Source organism: Salvelinus namaycush, chromosome 9 (genome assembly GCF_016432855.1).
Source record: "Salvelinus namaycush isolate Seneca chromosome 9, SaNama_1.0, whole genome shotgun sequence".
Classification (NCBI taxonomy): domain Eukaryota; kingdom Metazoa; phylum Chordata; class Actinopteri; order Salmoniformes; family Salmonidae; genus Salvelinus; species Salvelinus namaycush.
The window spans coordinates 33,449,779-33,465,671 of NC_052315.1; the positions used below are offsets into that span (position 1 = coordinate 33,449,779).

Genomic DNA, 15,893 nt, shown 5'->3' on the forward strand with positions numbered 1-15,893 from the left:
GGGATAGATAGGAGAGAGGGTGAGCAGGAGGAGAAAGAAAGAGCATAGAGATAGAGAAAGGGGAGGAGAGTGAAAGATGGTGTAGCAGGTGACCTTTGGGCTGTAAGTTCAGGTCATGATTAGTCTCTCGGTCACACGCTAACAGGCTACATCAGGATAGAGATCTGCTACTCTCCATCTTTACCCTTCATTCATTTTCCTTTTGTCTCTTCCCTCTTTTTCTCCTGGTCCAATTAAGACTAACTTCTTGCCTGGGTGCCATCATCCCTTCCCTCCCTTCACTTCCATCCCTCCCTTCCAGCAGATTAGCATTTATTGGGAGGATTCATGTACTGAGCGCAGCTCTGCAGAGTGGTCACTAGCTGGCACAGCCACAAAGTCATTAAACCTAACCCTAACCATAGCTTTAACCACACTTCTGACCCGTCATGTCTAACCCGATCCTTAAATTAAGACCAAAAAGCTCAATTTTGTTTTCAGGATTTTTGGGGGGCGGAAATCACTCAGGTCTGCCTACAGGACAAGACTCATCCCAATAAACATCAACCTGCTCCCTTCCATCCATCCCTTTTCCCTTTCTTTAGCTCATCCTTTTATCTCACTCTTCTCTTCTCTCTTCCCTACCTCTTCTTTTTTATAGCTTTTTCTTTAAAACCTCTTCTCTGTAGTGCTATCACTTGTTCTTCTCTTTCTATCTCTTCTTTGTGTCTATTATTTGGTTCCTCCCTTCTCTTGTCATCCCCTCCTGTCTCCTCTCTTATCTTGTCTATCACTCCTCACCTCTCTTCTCCCCTCCTGTCTCCTCTCTTATCTTGTCTATCACTCCTCACCTCTCTTCTCCGCTGCTATTCCCTCTTTTGTCTCCTCTATCACTCCTCTCCTCTCTTCTCCGCTGCTATTCCCTCTTTTGTCTCCTCTATCACTCCTCTCCTCTCTTCTCCCCTGCTATTCCCTCTTTTGTCTCCTCTATCACTCCTCACCTCTCTTCTCCCCTGCTATTCCCTCTTTTGTCTCCTCTATCACTCCTCTCCTCTCTTCTCCCCTGCTATTCCCTCTTTTGTCTCCTCTATCACTCCTCTCCTCTCTTCTCCCCTGCTATTCCCTCTTTTGTCTCCTCTATCACTCCTCACCTCTCTTCTCCCCTGCTATTCCCTCTTTTGTCTCCTCTATCACTCCTCTCCTCTCTTCTCCCCTGCTATTCCCTCTTTTGTCTCCTCTATCACTCCTCACCTCTCTTCTCCCCTGCTATTCCCTCTTTTGTCTCCTCTATCACTCCTCTCCTCTCTTCTCCCCTGCTATTCCCTCTTTTGTCTCCTCTATCACTCCTCTCCTCTCTTCTCCCCTGCTATTCCCTCTTTTGTCTCCTCTATCACTCCTCACCTCTCTTCTCCCCTGCTATTCCCTCTTTTGTCTCCTCTATCACTCCTCTCCTCTCTTCTCCCCTGCTATTCCCTCTTTTGTCTCCTCTATCACTCCTCTCCTCTCTTCTCCCCTGCTATTCCCTCTTTTGTCTCCTCTATCACTCCTCACCTCTCTTCTCCCCTGCTATTCCCTCTTTTGTCTCCTCTATCACTCCTCTCCTCTCTTCTCCCCTGCTATTCCCTCTTTTGTCTCCTCTATCACTCTGCTCCTTTCTTCTCCCCTGCTATTCCCTCTTTTGTCTCCTCTATCACTCCTCTCCTCTCTTCTCCCCTGCTATTCCCTCTTTTGTCTCCTCTATCATTCCTCTCCTATCTTCTTTCCTTTCTCTCTCTTCTCTCTCTTCTTTTCCGTCTGCTGTCCAGTCTGACTCTCAGTCTCTGGAGAGAAAGACCACAGAGAGAACAGATATAGCCCATTGTGATGTTTTTCATGTGTCTCTCTCTCTCTGGGACACACTTGTAAGAGGTCATCACTCCAAACACGCCTGATTGGACTGAACATTCCCCACGCCTAACGAACATCAAACACTCACACACATGCACACACACATACACATGCCTTGCCAAATGCACATTACACACATCACTTTACATTGCAGCTCTAAAGATGTTAGGGAGGGTGGGAGAGAAAGAGGATGTAAAAGTGGGAGGAACAGAAATAGAGAGCATGAGGGGAAGGATGAAGAGACTGCCTCTGGGATCTCACAATATTTTACTCACCACCGCATTTACTGCAAGGAGAGGAGAGCAGAGGAGAAGAGAGCACAGGAAAGGAGAGCAGAGGAGAGGAGAGTGCAGGAGAGGAGAGCACAAGAGAGGAGAGCACAAGAGAGGAGAGCACAGGAGAGGAGAACACAAGAGAGGAGAGCACAGGAGAGGAGAGCAGAGGAGAGGAGAGTGCAGGAGAGGAGAGCACAAGAGAGGAGAGCACAGGAGAGGAGAGCACAGGAGAGGAGAGCACATGAGAGGAGAGCACAGGAGAGGAGAGCACAGGAGAGGAGAGCACAGGAGAGGAGAGCAGAGGAGAGGAGAGTGCAGGAGAGGAGAGCAGAGGAGAGGAGTGCAGGAGAGGAGAGCAGAGGAGAGGATTGCAGAGGAGAGGAGAGCAGAGGAGAGGAGAACACAGGAGAGGAGAGCACAGGAGAGGAGAGCAGAGGAGAGGAGAGTGCAGGAGAGGAGAGCAGAGGAGAGGAGAGGAGAGCAGAGGAGAGGAGAGTGCAGGAGAGGAGAGCACAGGAGAGGAGAGCAGAGGAGAGGAGAGTGCAGGAGAGGAGAGCAGAGGAGAGGAGAGGAGACCAGAGGAGAGGAGAGCAGAGGAGAGGAGAGTGCAGGAGAGGAGAGCAGAGGAGATGAAAGGAAAGGAGATAAGAGGCTGAGAGAGCACAGGAGAGGAGAGCACAGTAGAGAATAGGAGATGAGAGGCTGAGATTTTCCTAGCATATGTTGCACAAAGCTTATACAGTCTAAATGTTACCTGTCCCCTAGAGTGTGGTGACATCAGCTAATCAACAGCCAGACAGGTGGACTCTCTCTCTCTTTATCTCTTTCTCTCTCTCTCTCACCCCCCTCCCTCTCTCTTTCTGCAGTATCACATTATGTATTCCCTCTCTTCCCCCCATCATTGGATTAAAGGGGATTGGTTCACCCCCTCCCAGTAATACCCAGCATCCCCTGCGGCCAGCGTGTTAGCCCTACATGGTTGAGAGTGTAATTCATTTCTGAACTACTGAATGAAAGCCCTGCTTCCCCTTACTTTTAATTCATCCAGAATAATAAAGACTCTCTCATTTACAAGTCAAGTTATGAATGTTTTTAAACTATGAATTTGGCCTCAGAATTATTTTACTCGATCTGTATTTTTATCTTCTAACTGTCCTATGTATTGCTGCTCTATAGTCTTAGTAGCTGTAGTTTAGTTCCAGCTTTTTGAGTGCATGCTGCATGAGAGAGAGAGAGAGAGAGAGAGAGAGGGAGAGATAGAGAGAGAGAGAGAGAGAGAGAGACAGAGAGAGAGAGAGAGAGAGAGAGAGAGAGAGAGAGAGAGAGAGAGAGAGAGAGAGAGAGAGGAGAGAGAGAGAGAGAGAGAGAGAGACGGAGAGAGAGAGAGAGGGGGAGAGAGAGTGAGAGAGAGAGAGAGAGAGGGGGGGAGAGAGAGTAAACAATAGACGGATGTTGTAGACAGATTTGCTCTGCATATGCATGCAGTGTAGTGCAGTGCTTTACTGTCTATCGTAAAGCTGCAGACTTCAGCCTTTTTCCAACATCAGTGAGGACTACGACGGGAGTTCTTCATTCCGCTAGAGCTCTCAGCAAAGCAGATACTGCTGGGGAGACCTAGGCAGAGTCACGCTAACCTCGGAGCCTGAACTGGTCTCCCAGAGCTCTTAATCTTAACCTAGAACAAGCTGAGGGGAGAGATATGCCTTTCCTCTGGGCTACCTATGTTCTCTAGACGGATATGGTCAGATACTGGGTCACATAGAACGTTATAGGAAGTTGCAGGACGAACAGTATACAGGTTTGTTAGGAGTGTGTGTGCCTTGGTGTGTTATGTGTGCGTGCATACGTGTGTATGTTCAGCAGTTGGCATTGACATGTGAGTGTGAGTGTACGTTGGACACAGGCACCAAACCTGAATGAACCAGATCCCACAGCCATAGAAACCAAATACCTGTACTGGTGGGGGTGGGGATCTGATAGCAACCAAATCCATTCTCTTCATGGTTGTTGTTTTTCTACCACCTTGTCTTTGTCAGATCTACACAGTCATCAAAATCTCCTCCAGTAGCCTTGGAGTGGCTATAACTTGCAGTGTTAAGTCAGTACTGACTGCCAGCAAGGTCTCAGGTCTCTGTCGGAAATAGAAGAGGTACTGGTGTTGGATCAGAGACATGTGAGTGCCCTCTGGGGACAGACAGCAGACTAATCCTGAATTCTCAAACACCTCCTTAACCAGGCACAAATCACTAATGTAGATCTGAGTGAGGGACTATAGGAGTCGGGTGTAGGGACAAGGGCTTGATTTGGAATTCAGCACACCAGTTCTAACACATAATCATAATGTGGCCAATTAACCTTTAACACAAAGCTGATATGCTAATAGGGTGCAGTTATGATAATGAGGGACGTGTGTGTGTGTCTCTGTGTGTCTAACCTTATTGCTTTATTATATAGAGAGAGATTAGCTGCATTTTGCAGTATTAAGAATGTTCAGCTATTCTCAGTCTTAAGATCTTATCAGCTTTTCCTTATTGAAATGATTTAACTTTTATTTCGGAAAGAAGCCTAAGCACTGCCAATATCCTCTGTGAGTGACAGAAAGAGAGGGAGGGATGTATTGAGGGTGGAGAGAGAGAGAAAGAGGGGGATAGAGAAGAGGGGGAGAGAGAGACTCAGGTTGTCTTTGTGATTTATGGATTTCATAAGCCCTAAACCCTCTCTGGTCTGACACTCCATACTTCTCTCATCTCATTGAGTCTTCACAGCTATCACAGCTTTAGTCCTAGTCAGCAGACACACACGCACGCATGCACGCACGCACGCACGCACGCACGCACGCACGCACGCACGCACGCACGCACGCACGCACGCACGCACGCACGCACGCACGCACACACACACACACACACACACACACACACACACACACACACTAACAAAAACAGGTATGCTCACACACATACACAGGCTAACAAATGCAGGTACGTTCGCACACACACAAACACACACACACACACACACACAACGATGTCAGCTTTAGTCCCAATCTGCCACCGTGCTCAGAACCATGTGCTATAAACCAGTTAGAAGGGGACCCAACAGAGCACGCACACACACACACACACACACACATACACACACACACACACTCCCATGAGTTTCCTCTAGAATACCAAGTGTTCCGTAGATGGTTGTCCTTATATGACCTGATCCTGAGGTGCATATAAAGCACAGGGTCTATGTCAAGCACATAACAGTGTCATGGGGAAACAGGCCTCAATAAGACACACTGAGCATTTACAGCCCCTCAGTAAACACACTCTGACTCTATCTTGGTCATTGTCACAGCTCTGTATAGGCCTACCTCATAGGGGTAAACATCAGTCAGTCACCCTCATGCGTTTCCTCTTGAAGTGGAGTTTCGGTAAACCACACTCACACAATTACTAATTTTGTCCAGGCTTTAGCTCGACTTTTTGTGGTACAGAGGCAACAGGTTCAATCCCAGTCAGTAACATTAGTGTTGTGACACTCTCATAAAGCGGTGTATGTTCTGAGCTTCTTCTCTCTGCAGTTGTGTTGTTGAGTACAGGATATTGTCCTCAGTGAGATGCTGTAACAAAGGTCTTAAAGCTCCAGAAACACTTGCTACGTTCTTAGTTTGTCACACCGACTGGCTCTGTACGTGGTGTATGTCTTGGAATCCAATACACCTCTCTGTGTGACACTGCTTTGTTCATATTGACTTTGAAATTGAAATCCTGACACTAGTTCCATTCTGTTTCTTATCTTCTCTCCTCATCTCTCTTCTCTAATGCCCTACCATTCTCTTTCACTCCCCTGCTCCTCTCCTCTCTCCTCATCCTTCTCTCTCTCTTTCTCATTCTGTCTCCCCCCTCCTTCTCTCTCTTAGCTCCCTTCTCTCCTCCCGGTAGTGAAACCGTGGTGAAGTTTGATGCCTATGGCGACGGAATGGGACGCTACAACATCTTCAGTTACCAGCACAACGCTGATCGCTACGGATACGTGCCCATCGGTGAGTGGGCGGAGACTCTGAGCCTGAGCAGTGACCTGATTCGCTGGCCAAGGGAGGTGGTGCCCCCATCCCAGTGCAGCGACCCGTGTGCCCGCAACGAGATGAAGAAGATGCAGGCTGGTGAGGAACACACACACACACACATAGGGCTTAAAACTTCTTGCGACTACAGGGGGTGCTGTTCCGAATTAGCATTTTGTCGTCTCCAAATTAAACTGCCTAGTACTCAATTCTTGCTCGTACAATATGCATATTATTAATTCTATTGGATAGAAAACACTTTCAAGTTTCATACAAAGTTGGAATGATGTCTGTGGGTGACCCAGAACTCTTTCTACAGCGAAATCCATGACAGACAGTGAAAGGTCTGAGAGCGAAGCTCTGATTTCAGATCAGTTTTAAAAGTCTCTGTCTATCCTATGGAACGACACGAACTGCACCCGCCTTCCCCTGGATGTCAGTAACCAATGAGAAGTGGAATGGGCCTTCTGCGTAGCTCTCAGAGGTTATAAAGGACCAAGGAGTGAGGGTAGCCCCCCTTTCGACGCTCGCCTTTACGCAGGAAGACACCTCCGGATGCCATTTTCAAAGGCTCGGTTATCAACGTAAAATGTATCCGTCTGTAATTTAATTCGATATAGGACTTAGAAACATCATAAGGTAGTTAATTTAAACCGTTTTATAGCAATTTATATCCGTTTAGTGCGATTTTGATGCATTTCTATGTGAAGCACCGGGCACATTTCGGGGTCCCGGTCGAACGTTAGCGGGCATTTAGACGGACAAAGGACATCTTTCGACCAAAAGAAGATTAAACCCAAGAAAGAATACATTGCCCAAGAATCTGATGGAAGAACAGCTCAAAGTAAGCAATATTTAATATGATAAATCGTTGTTCTGTCGAAATATTTTAAACGCATATTTCGCCATTTTGTTTGTTATCGCGTCACTTGGCGAACCCTGTATTGAAAAGTAAGGATAATTTTAAAAATGTAAGTCAGCGGTTGCATTAAGAACTAATTTGTCTTTCGATTCCTGTCAACCCTGTATTTTTTAGTCAAGTATATGATTAGCTTTCAATTAAACTAGATCACTCTGATAGATGACGTCAGACATATTGAGGCTTGATTTCCTAGTATTTTTATTGTGTAACCACGGTTTTGTATGGCTAAATATGCACCTTTTCGAACAAACTGTATATGTATGTTGTAAAATGATGTTACAGGAGTGTCATCGGAAGAATTCTGAGAAGGTTAGTGAAAAAATTAATATATTTTGGCGGTGGTTACGTTATAGCGCTCTTTGGCTGGAATCGATGCTCTGGTAACGTTTGCACATGTAGTATGCTAACTTATCGATTTATTGTGTTTTCGCTGAAAAACGCTTAGAAAATCTGAAATATGGTCTGAAATCACAAGAACTGGGTCTTTCCATTGCTATGCTTTGTCTATTTTTATGAAATGTTTTATGATGAGTAAATTGGTCATACACGTTGCTCTATCTAGTAATTCTAGTCGATTTGTGATGGTCGGTGCAATTGTAAACTGTGATTTCTACCTGAAATATGCACTTTTTTCTAACAAAAACTATCCTATACCATGAATATGTTATCAGACTGTCATCTGATGGTTTTTTTTATAGGTTATTGGCTATCAATATCTTAGTTGAGCCGAATTGGTGATAGCACCTGAAGGAGTAAGAAACTGATGGAGTTAGAATAGTGGTGTATTTTGCTAACGTGTTTAGCTAATAGATTTACATATTTTGTCTTCCCTGTAAAACATTTTAAAAATCTGAAATGGTGGCTTTATTCACAAGATCTGTATCTTTCATCTGGTGTCTTGGACTTGTGATTTAATGATATTTAGATGCTACTATCTACTTCTGAAGCTATGCTAATCAGTGTGTGGGGGGTGGGGGGTGCTCCCGGATCCGGGATTGATACTCGTGAAAGGTTAAGCAAATCTAGTGACATCACTAGCAGAAGTTTCAGTGTAATTTGTTTTGGAAGAATGAAATGATTGGAGCAGCTGGCTCTCATGTAAACATCCTAGTTTCCTTTTCTTACATAAAAGCTGCCTAAGGTAATGTATTTGTTTTATACCTGTATCTTGTAGGAGAGTACTGTTGTTGGATCTGTACGGCGTGTGAGGCTCATGAGTACCTAGCTGATGAGTTCACCTGTTCGCCCTGCGCCCCTGGCCAGTGGCCCAGCGAAGACCTCACTTCCTGTTACGACCTGCCTGAGGACTACATCATGTGGGAGGATGCCTGGGCTATCGGACCAATCAGCATCGCCGTTGTTGGGTGAGAAGTTAGAGGAGAGGAAAAGGGATCAGTCTCATCAGTTGGGATAGGCCTAAAGTGTAGGCTTTTGTTCAGGCCCAGCATTAACACTAGACACTTTTCCCAAAGGGGATTCAACAAAGTAAACTGAAACTGATCTACTCACCATCTGCAGGTTCCTGTGTACATCGCTGGTGTTCTGGGTGTTTGTGAGACACAACAGCACGCCCCTGGTGAAGGCATCAGGCAGAGAGTTATGTTACATTCTACTGCTGGGTGTCTTCATGTCCTACTCCCTCACCTTCCTCTTCCTGGCCAAGCCCTCGCCTGCTATCTGCGCCATGCGACGCCTCGGCCTCAGCACCTCATTCGCTGTCTGCTACTCTGCCCTGCTCACCAAGACCAATCGGATCGCCCGGATCTTCAGTGGGGTGAAGGACGGGGGCGGGACCACGAAGCCGCGCTTCATAAGCCCCACGTCCCAGGTCAGAGGTCATCCTAGCTGTCAGAAGATGGGGGAGGGAAGAGGGAGGGAAAAAAGAGATGGAGGGAGAGATAGAGGAACAGAGGTAGGGAGAGATGGAAGGAGGAGGGAGATGGAGGCAGATTACAGATAGATCATTTAGATGATGGTGTTGCTCTTCCCTCCCCTCCCCAGGTGTTTATCTGTCTCAGTCTGATATCGGTCCAGTTAGTGTTGGTGTCAGTGTGGTTGCTGCTGGAAGTTCCTGGTACCAGGAGGTTTACGTTACCGGAGCGACGGCAGACAGTGATCCTGAAGTGTAACGTCCGTGACTCCAGCATGCTGCTGTCGCTAGGATACGACGTGCTCCTGGTCATCCTGTGTACTGTGTAGGTGGTGCAGAGGTGCTGCGTGTGATTGTGTGTGTGTGGACTTCTGAAGGTTTATCATTCTGTTTATTGCGTAAGCCTTCAAGGTTTGTTTATTCTTTCATTCTATTTGTCTCCTTTATCTGATCCTAGGTACGCCTTCAAGACCAGGAAGTGTCCAGAGAACTTCAACGAGGCTAAGTTCATAGGTTTCACCATGTACACAACCTGCATCATCTGGCTAGCCTTCCTGCCCATATTCTACGTCACATCCAGTGACTACAGGGTGAGAGCAAGGTTCACACACACACACACACACACACACACACACACACACACACACACACACACACACACACACACACACACACACACAAACACACACACTTGCATAAACACACTTACTGTATGTACACAACCTTTATATTCATCATGAACAAACATAAGGGCAAACGTTTTAATAAGACACACTGCTGTCTTCCACTGTCGCTGGCTGCAGGATATCTGTCCTGACATGTCATGCTAACTGTTTTATGTGCACCCTTATAATGTTAATCCAAGAGGCTGCCAGGTACTGACAAACTGTCGACAAGCAGAGCAAAAGGAGGGTATGTGTTTACCTGATCCTTACAAATCACACACACACTCACACACACAGCCTTAGGCTGTGGAAAGAATTGCTTGGCCTTGGTAATCTGACTTGTGAGGTAGAGAGAGACACACTAACACCACGGCCTTGCCTGTGAGATGGTGTGTGAGTGCATGTGTGCACTTGTACAGGAAGTGGGTACACACACATTTGTTCTTGCTTTTCTGTCTGTTCATACATACGTCCATAAAAAGCATGCACTCTTCCTTCCTCTGGTCCTCTGTTCCAGTGTAGTTACCATGTTCTCTTCCTTCCTCTGGTCCAGTGTAGTTACCATGTTCTCTTCCTTCCTCTGGTCCTCTGTTCCAGTGTAGTTACCATGTTCTCTTCCTTCCTCTGGTCCTCTGTTCCAGTGTAGTTACCATGCACTCTCCCTTCCTCTGGTCCTCTGTTCCAGTGTAGTTACCATGTTCTCTTCCTTCCTCTGGTCCTCTGTTCCAGTGTAGTTACCATGTTCTCTTCCTTCCTCTGGTCCTCTGTTCCAGTGTAGTTACCATGTTCTCTTCCTTCCTCTGGTCCTCTGTTCCAGTGTAGTTACCATGTTCTCTTCCTTCCTCTGGTCCTCTGGTCCAGTGTAGTTACCATGCACTCTTCCTTCCTCTGGTCCTCTGTTCCAGTGTAGTTACCATGTTCTCTTCCTTCCTCTGGTCCTCTGTTCCAGTGTAGTTACCATGTTCTCTGTCTCCCTCTGGTCCTCTGTTCCAGTGTAGTTACCATGTTCTCTTCCTTCCTCTGATCCTCTGTTCCAGTGTAGTTACCATGTTCTCTTCCTTCCTCTGGTCCTCTGTTCCAGTGTAGTTACCATGCACTCTTCCTTCCTCTGGTCCTCTGTTCCAGTGTAGTTACCATGTTCTCTGTCTCCCTCTGGTCCTCTGTTCCAGTGTAGTTACCATGTTCTCTGTATCCCTCTGGTCCTCTGTTCCAGTGTAGTTACCATGTTCTCTGTCTCCCTCTGGTCCTCTGTTCCAGTGTAGTTACCATGTTCTCTTCCTTCCTCTGGTCCTCTGTTCCAGTGTAGTTACCATGTTCTCTGTCTCCCTCTGGTCCTCTGTTCCAGTGTAGTTACCATGTTCTCTGTATCCCTCTGGTCGTCTGTTCCAGTGTAGTTACAATGTTATCTCCCTTCCTCTGGTCCTCTATTCCAGTGTAGTTACCATGTTCTCTTCCTTCCTCTGGTCCTCTGTTCCAGTGTAGTTACCATGCACTCTTCCTTCCTCTGGTCCTCTGTTCCAGTGTAGTTACCATGTTCTCTGTCTCCCTCTGGTCCTCTGTTCCAGTGTAGTTACCATGTTCTCTGTATCCCTCTGGTCCTCTGTTCCAGTGTAGTTACCATGTTCTCTTCCTTCCTCTGGTCCTCTGTTCCAGTGTATTTACCATGTTCTCTGTATCCCTCTGGTCCTCTGTTCCAGTGTAGTTACCATGTTCTCTTCCTTCCTCTGGTCCTCTATTCCAGTGTAGTTACCATGTTCTCTTCCTTCCTCTGGTCCAGTGTAGTTACCATGTTCTCTTCCTTCCTCTGGTCCTCTGTTCCAGTGTAGTTACCATGTTCTCTTCCTTCCTCTGGTCCTCTGTTCCAGTGTAGTTACCATGCACTCTCCCTTCCTCTGGTCCTCTGTTCCAGTGTAGTTACCATGTTCTCTTCCTTCCTCTGGTCCTCTGTTCCAGTGTAGTTACCATGTTCTCTTCCTTCCTCTGGTCCTCTGTTCCAGTGTAGTTACCATGTTCTCTTCCTTCCTCTGGTCCTCTGTTCCAGTGTAGTTACCATGTTCTCTTCCTTCCTCTGGTCCTCTGGTCCAGTGTAGTTACCATGCACTCTTCCTTCCTCTGGTCCTCTGTTCCAGTGTAGTTACCATGTTCTCTTCCTTCCTCTGGTCCTCTGTTCCAGTGTAGTTACCATGTTCTCTGTCTCCCTCTGGTCCTCTGTTCCAGTGTAGTTACCATGTTCTCTTCCTTCCTCTGATCCTCTGTTCCAGTGTAGTTACCATGTTCTCTTCCTTCCTCTGGTCCTCTGTTCCAGTGTAGTTACCATGCACTCTTCCTTCCTCTGGTCCTCTGTTCCAGTGTAGTTACCATGTTCTCTGTCTCCCTCTGGTCCTCTGTTCCAGTGTAGTTACCATGTTCTCTGTATCCCTCTGGTCCTCTGTTCCAGTGTAGTTACCATGTTCTCTGTCTCCCTCTGGTCCTCTGTTCCAGTGTAGTTACCATGTTCTCTTCCTTCCTCTGGTCCTCTGTTCCAGTGTAGTTACCATGTTCTCTGTCTCCCTCTGGTCCTCTGTTCCAGTGTAGTTACCATGTTCTCTGTATCCCTCTGGTCGTCTGTTCCAGTGTAGTTACAATGTTATCTCCCTTCCTCTGGTCCTCTATTCCAGTGTAGTTACCATGTTCTCTTCCTTCCTCTGGTCCTCTGTTCCAGTGTAGTTACCATGCACTCTTCCTTCCTCTGGTCCTCTGTTCCAGTGTAGTTACCATGTTCTCTGTCTCCCTCTGGTCCTCTGTTCCAGTGTAGTTACCATGTTCTCTGTATCCCTCTGGTCCTCTGTTCCAGTGTAGTTACCATGTTCTCTTCCTTCCTCTGGTCCTCTGTTCCAGTGTATTTACCATGTTCTCTGTATCCCTCTGGTCCTCTGTTCCAGTGTAGTTACCATGTTCTCTTCCTTCCTCTGGTCCTCTGTTCCAGTGTAGTTACCATGTTCTCTTCCTTCCTCTGGTCCTCTGTTCCAATGTAGTTACCATGTTCTCTGTCTCCCTCTGGTCCTCTGTTCCAGTGTAGTTACAATGTTATCTTCCTTCCTCTGGTCCTCTATTCCAGTGTAGTTACCATGTTCTCTTCCTTCCTCTGGTCCTCTGTTCCAGTGTAGTTACCATGTTCTCTGTCTCCCTCTGGTCCTCTGTTCCAGTGTAGTTACAATGTTATCTTCCTTCCTCTGGTCCTCTATTCCAGTGTAGTTACCATGTTCTCTTCCGTCCTCTGGTCCTCTGTTCCAGTGTAGTTACCATGTTCTCTTCCTTCCTCTGGTCCTCTATTCCAGTGTAGTTACCATGTTCTCTTCATTCCTCTGGTCCTCTGTTCCAGTGTAGTTACAATGTTATCTTCCTTCCTCTGGTCCTCTATTCCAGTGTAGTTACCATGTTCTCTTCCGTCCTCTGGTCCTCTGTTCCAGTGTAGTTACCATGTTCTCTGTCTCCCTCTGGTCCTCTGTTCCAGTGTAGTTACCATGTTCTCTGTCTCCCTCTACAGGTCCAGACCACCACCATGTGTATCTCTGTCAGTCTCAGTGGCTTTGTGGTGCTGGGCTGTATGTTTGCTCCCAAGGTCCACATCATCATGTTCCAACCACAGAAGAACGTCACCAGTCTCCGCCTCAATATCAACCGCTTCAGTGTCAGTGGTCCTGCCACCACATACGCTTCACACGGTATGGTTAAGTTACAGTCAGAGACACTGACCACTGAGCATGGTTCGTTATGTAGCCAAGTTGGAATTTAACTAAATGTCCCATTTTTATTAATCTCTCTCTCTCTCTCTCTCCCTCTCCCTCTCTCTCTCTCTCCCTCTCTCTCTCCCTCTCCCTCTCCCTTTCCAGCATCAGTGAGTGCCCAGTACGTACCGACAGTGTGTAATGGGAGAGAGATCGTCGACTCCACCACTTCCTCTCTGTGACCACACCCACTCACTCTCCAACCCTGCCCCCCAGAGACTGTTAGCCAATAGGCACACATTGTGCCCCCTGTCCCCTCCTCCCACGACGTGGACTAGCACAGTTCTGTTTCACGGCTGTAGAAAGGGTTTAATACTACATTGTTTTCTAGTGCTGTACATATAATGGAATCAAAATTGTTGTAGAGAAACAAAAGTACCAAAACAACTTTGTAGGAGGATTTTTTGAGCCTTTGTTTTGAATAGCTTTGTTAAGACGATGTGTACATATATAACTGTGCACTGGGTTGTGATAGGAGTGTGTATGTGTTAAGGTTGTGATAGGAGTGTATGTTTGTGTTAGGGTTGTGATAGGAGTCTGTGTGTTAGGGTTGTGATAGGAGTCTGTGTGTTAGGGTTGTGATAGGAGTGTGTGTGTTAGGGTTGTGATAGGAGTGTGTGTGTTAGGGTTGTGATAGGAGTGTGTGTGTTAGGGTTGTGATAGGAGTCTGTGTGTTAGGGTTGTGATAGGAGTGTGTGTGTTAAGGTTGTGATAGGAGTCTGTGTGTTAGGGTTGTGATAGGAGTCTGTGTGTTAGGGTTGTGATAGGAGTCTGTGTGTTAGGGTTGTGATAGGAGTCTGTGTGTTAGGGTTGTGATAGGAGTCTGTGTGTTAGGGTTGTGATAGGAGTGTGTGTGTTAGGGTTGTGATAGGAGTCTGTGTGTTAGGGTTGTGATAGGAGTCTGTGTGTTAGGGTTGTGATAGGAGTCTGTGTGTTAGGGTTGTGATAGGAGTCTGTGTGTTAGGGTTGTGATAGGAGTCTGTGTGTTAGGGTTGTGATAGGAGTCTGTGTGTTAGGGTTGTGATAGGAGTCTATGTGTTAGGGTTGTGATAGGAGTCTGTGTGTTAGGGTTGTGATAGGAGTGTGTGTATGTGTGTGTGTTAGGGTTGTGATAGGAGTGTGTGTGTGTGTGTGTGTGTGTGTGTGTGTGTGTGTGCGTGTGTTAGGATTGTGATAGGAGTATGTGTGTCTATTAGGGGTGGCTGAGACAGATGTTCTGTAGGGGTAGTGGCTGAGACAGATGTTCTGTAGGGGTAGTGGCTGAGACAGATGTTCTGTAGGGGTAGTGGCTGAGACAGCCCCACCTGCAATAGCCCGCAGACTGTGTACTATTTTTTGTAGGTCTCATTGTAATAACCCAGTCAGTATGCATTTTTATTCATTTGTATGTTGTATGTTGTATCTGTATATTTGTATATTACTGATGGTTGGAACAGCACAATGTTGACAGTATTATGTAACTCCAGTAGGATTCCCACAACTGTGGACTGACAGTGGATGAATCTCCCTGAGTTGGGCTGACGAGCCCATAGGAATAGAATGGCTGGAACGGACATAGTATCCACATTTCATACAGTATGTTGAATCACACATTTGCTCTCATTGTAGCATATAGGGGGAAGGTAGCCTAGTGGTTAGAGGGTTGGGCCAGTGACTGAAAGGTTGCTGGTTCAACATCTTCAGTTACCAGCACAACGCTGATCGCTACTGTTACGTGCCCATTTGTGAGTGGCCGGAGACTCTGAGCCTGAGCAGTGACCTGATTTGCTGGCCAAGGGAGGTGGTGCCCCCATCCCAGTGCAGCGACCCATGTGCCCGCAACGAGATGAAGAAGATAAAGGCTGGTGAGGAACACACACACAGAGCTTTAAGCAGATCTAGTGACATCACTAGTAGAAGTTCTGATCGAGTCCCCGAGCCGAAAAGGCGAAAAATCTGTCTGTGCCCTTGAGCAAGGCTCTTAACCCTAATGGCTCCTGTAAGTCGCTCTGGATAAGAGTGTCTACTAAAATGTAAATGTTCAAAATATAGCAGTATAGAATATTTATTGAACTTTCCAAATGATGCACCCAATATGGCAGCCAGTCCAGTCATTGTTTTCAACGAGAATGTCCTTTATACTCGTTCTAATTCTATGGAACAGCCACTGTGTAGGAGGGTCCAATTACCTTGGTGGCCATAGTAACAGACGTGTGTACAACAACATTTCTCCTTAACCAGCATTTTTTGCCACAAACGTTAGCAACGGTGTGACAACACAAGGTAGTTAATTACAAGTTCAAAGTCTTAACTGCCATTATTGTCAGTATTAAAGAAACATTGCAGATGCTATGCCACAACCCTAAACTCACTCACTGATGTTTCGTTTAGCATTCAGAAACATTCATTGAAATCGTTCCACAAGCAGTGTTTGTCAAACAAGTGTAGTTGAACACGTCTTCCCTGCATCCTTTAAACCAATGGGTAGTGAG

General features: G+C 46.5%; 1 protein-coding gene across 1 annotated transcript in view; it reads left to right on the forward strand.

The window, feature by feature from the left end:
* Positions 1–13,604, forward strand: part of LOC120053245 (metabotropic glutamate receptor 3-like) — a 33,042-nt gene extending 19,438 nt beyond the window's left edge. Inside the window, exons 3-9 of the mRNA XM_039000391.1 lie at positions 6,055–6,297; positions 8,295–8,484; positions 8,639–8,948; positions 9,122–9,315; positions 9,448–9,580; positions 13,182–13,359; positions 13,528–13,604. Coding sequence (XP_038856319.1) covers positions 6,055–6,297; positions 8,295–8,484; positions 8,639–8,948; positions 9,122–9,315; positions 9,448–9,580; positions 13,182–13,359; positions 13,528–13,604 — 1,325 coding nt within the window. The remainder of the gene's footprint in view (positions 1–6,054; positions 6,298–8,294; positions 8,485–8,638; positions 8,949–9,121; positions 9,316–9,447; positions 9,581–13,181; positions 13,360–13,527) is intronic.
* Positions 13,605–15,893: the final 2,289 nt, after the last annotated feature.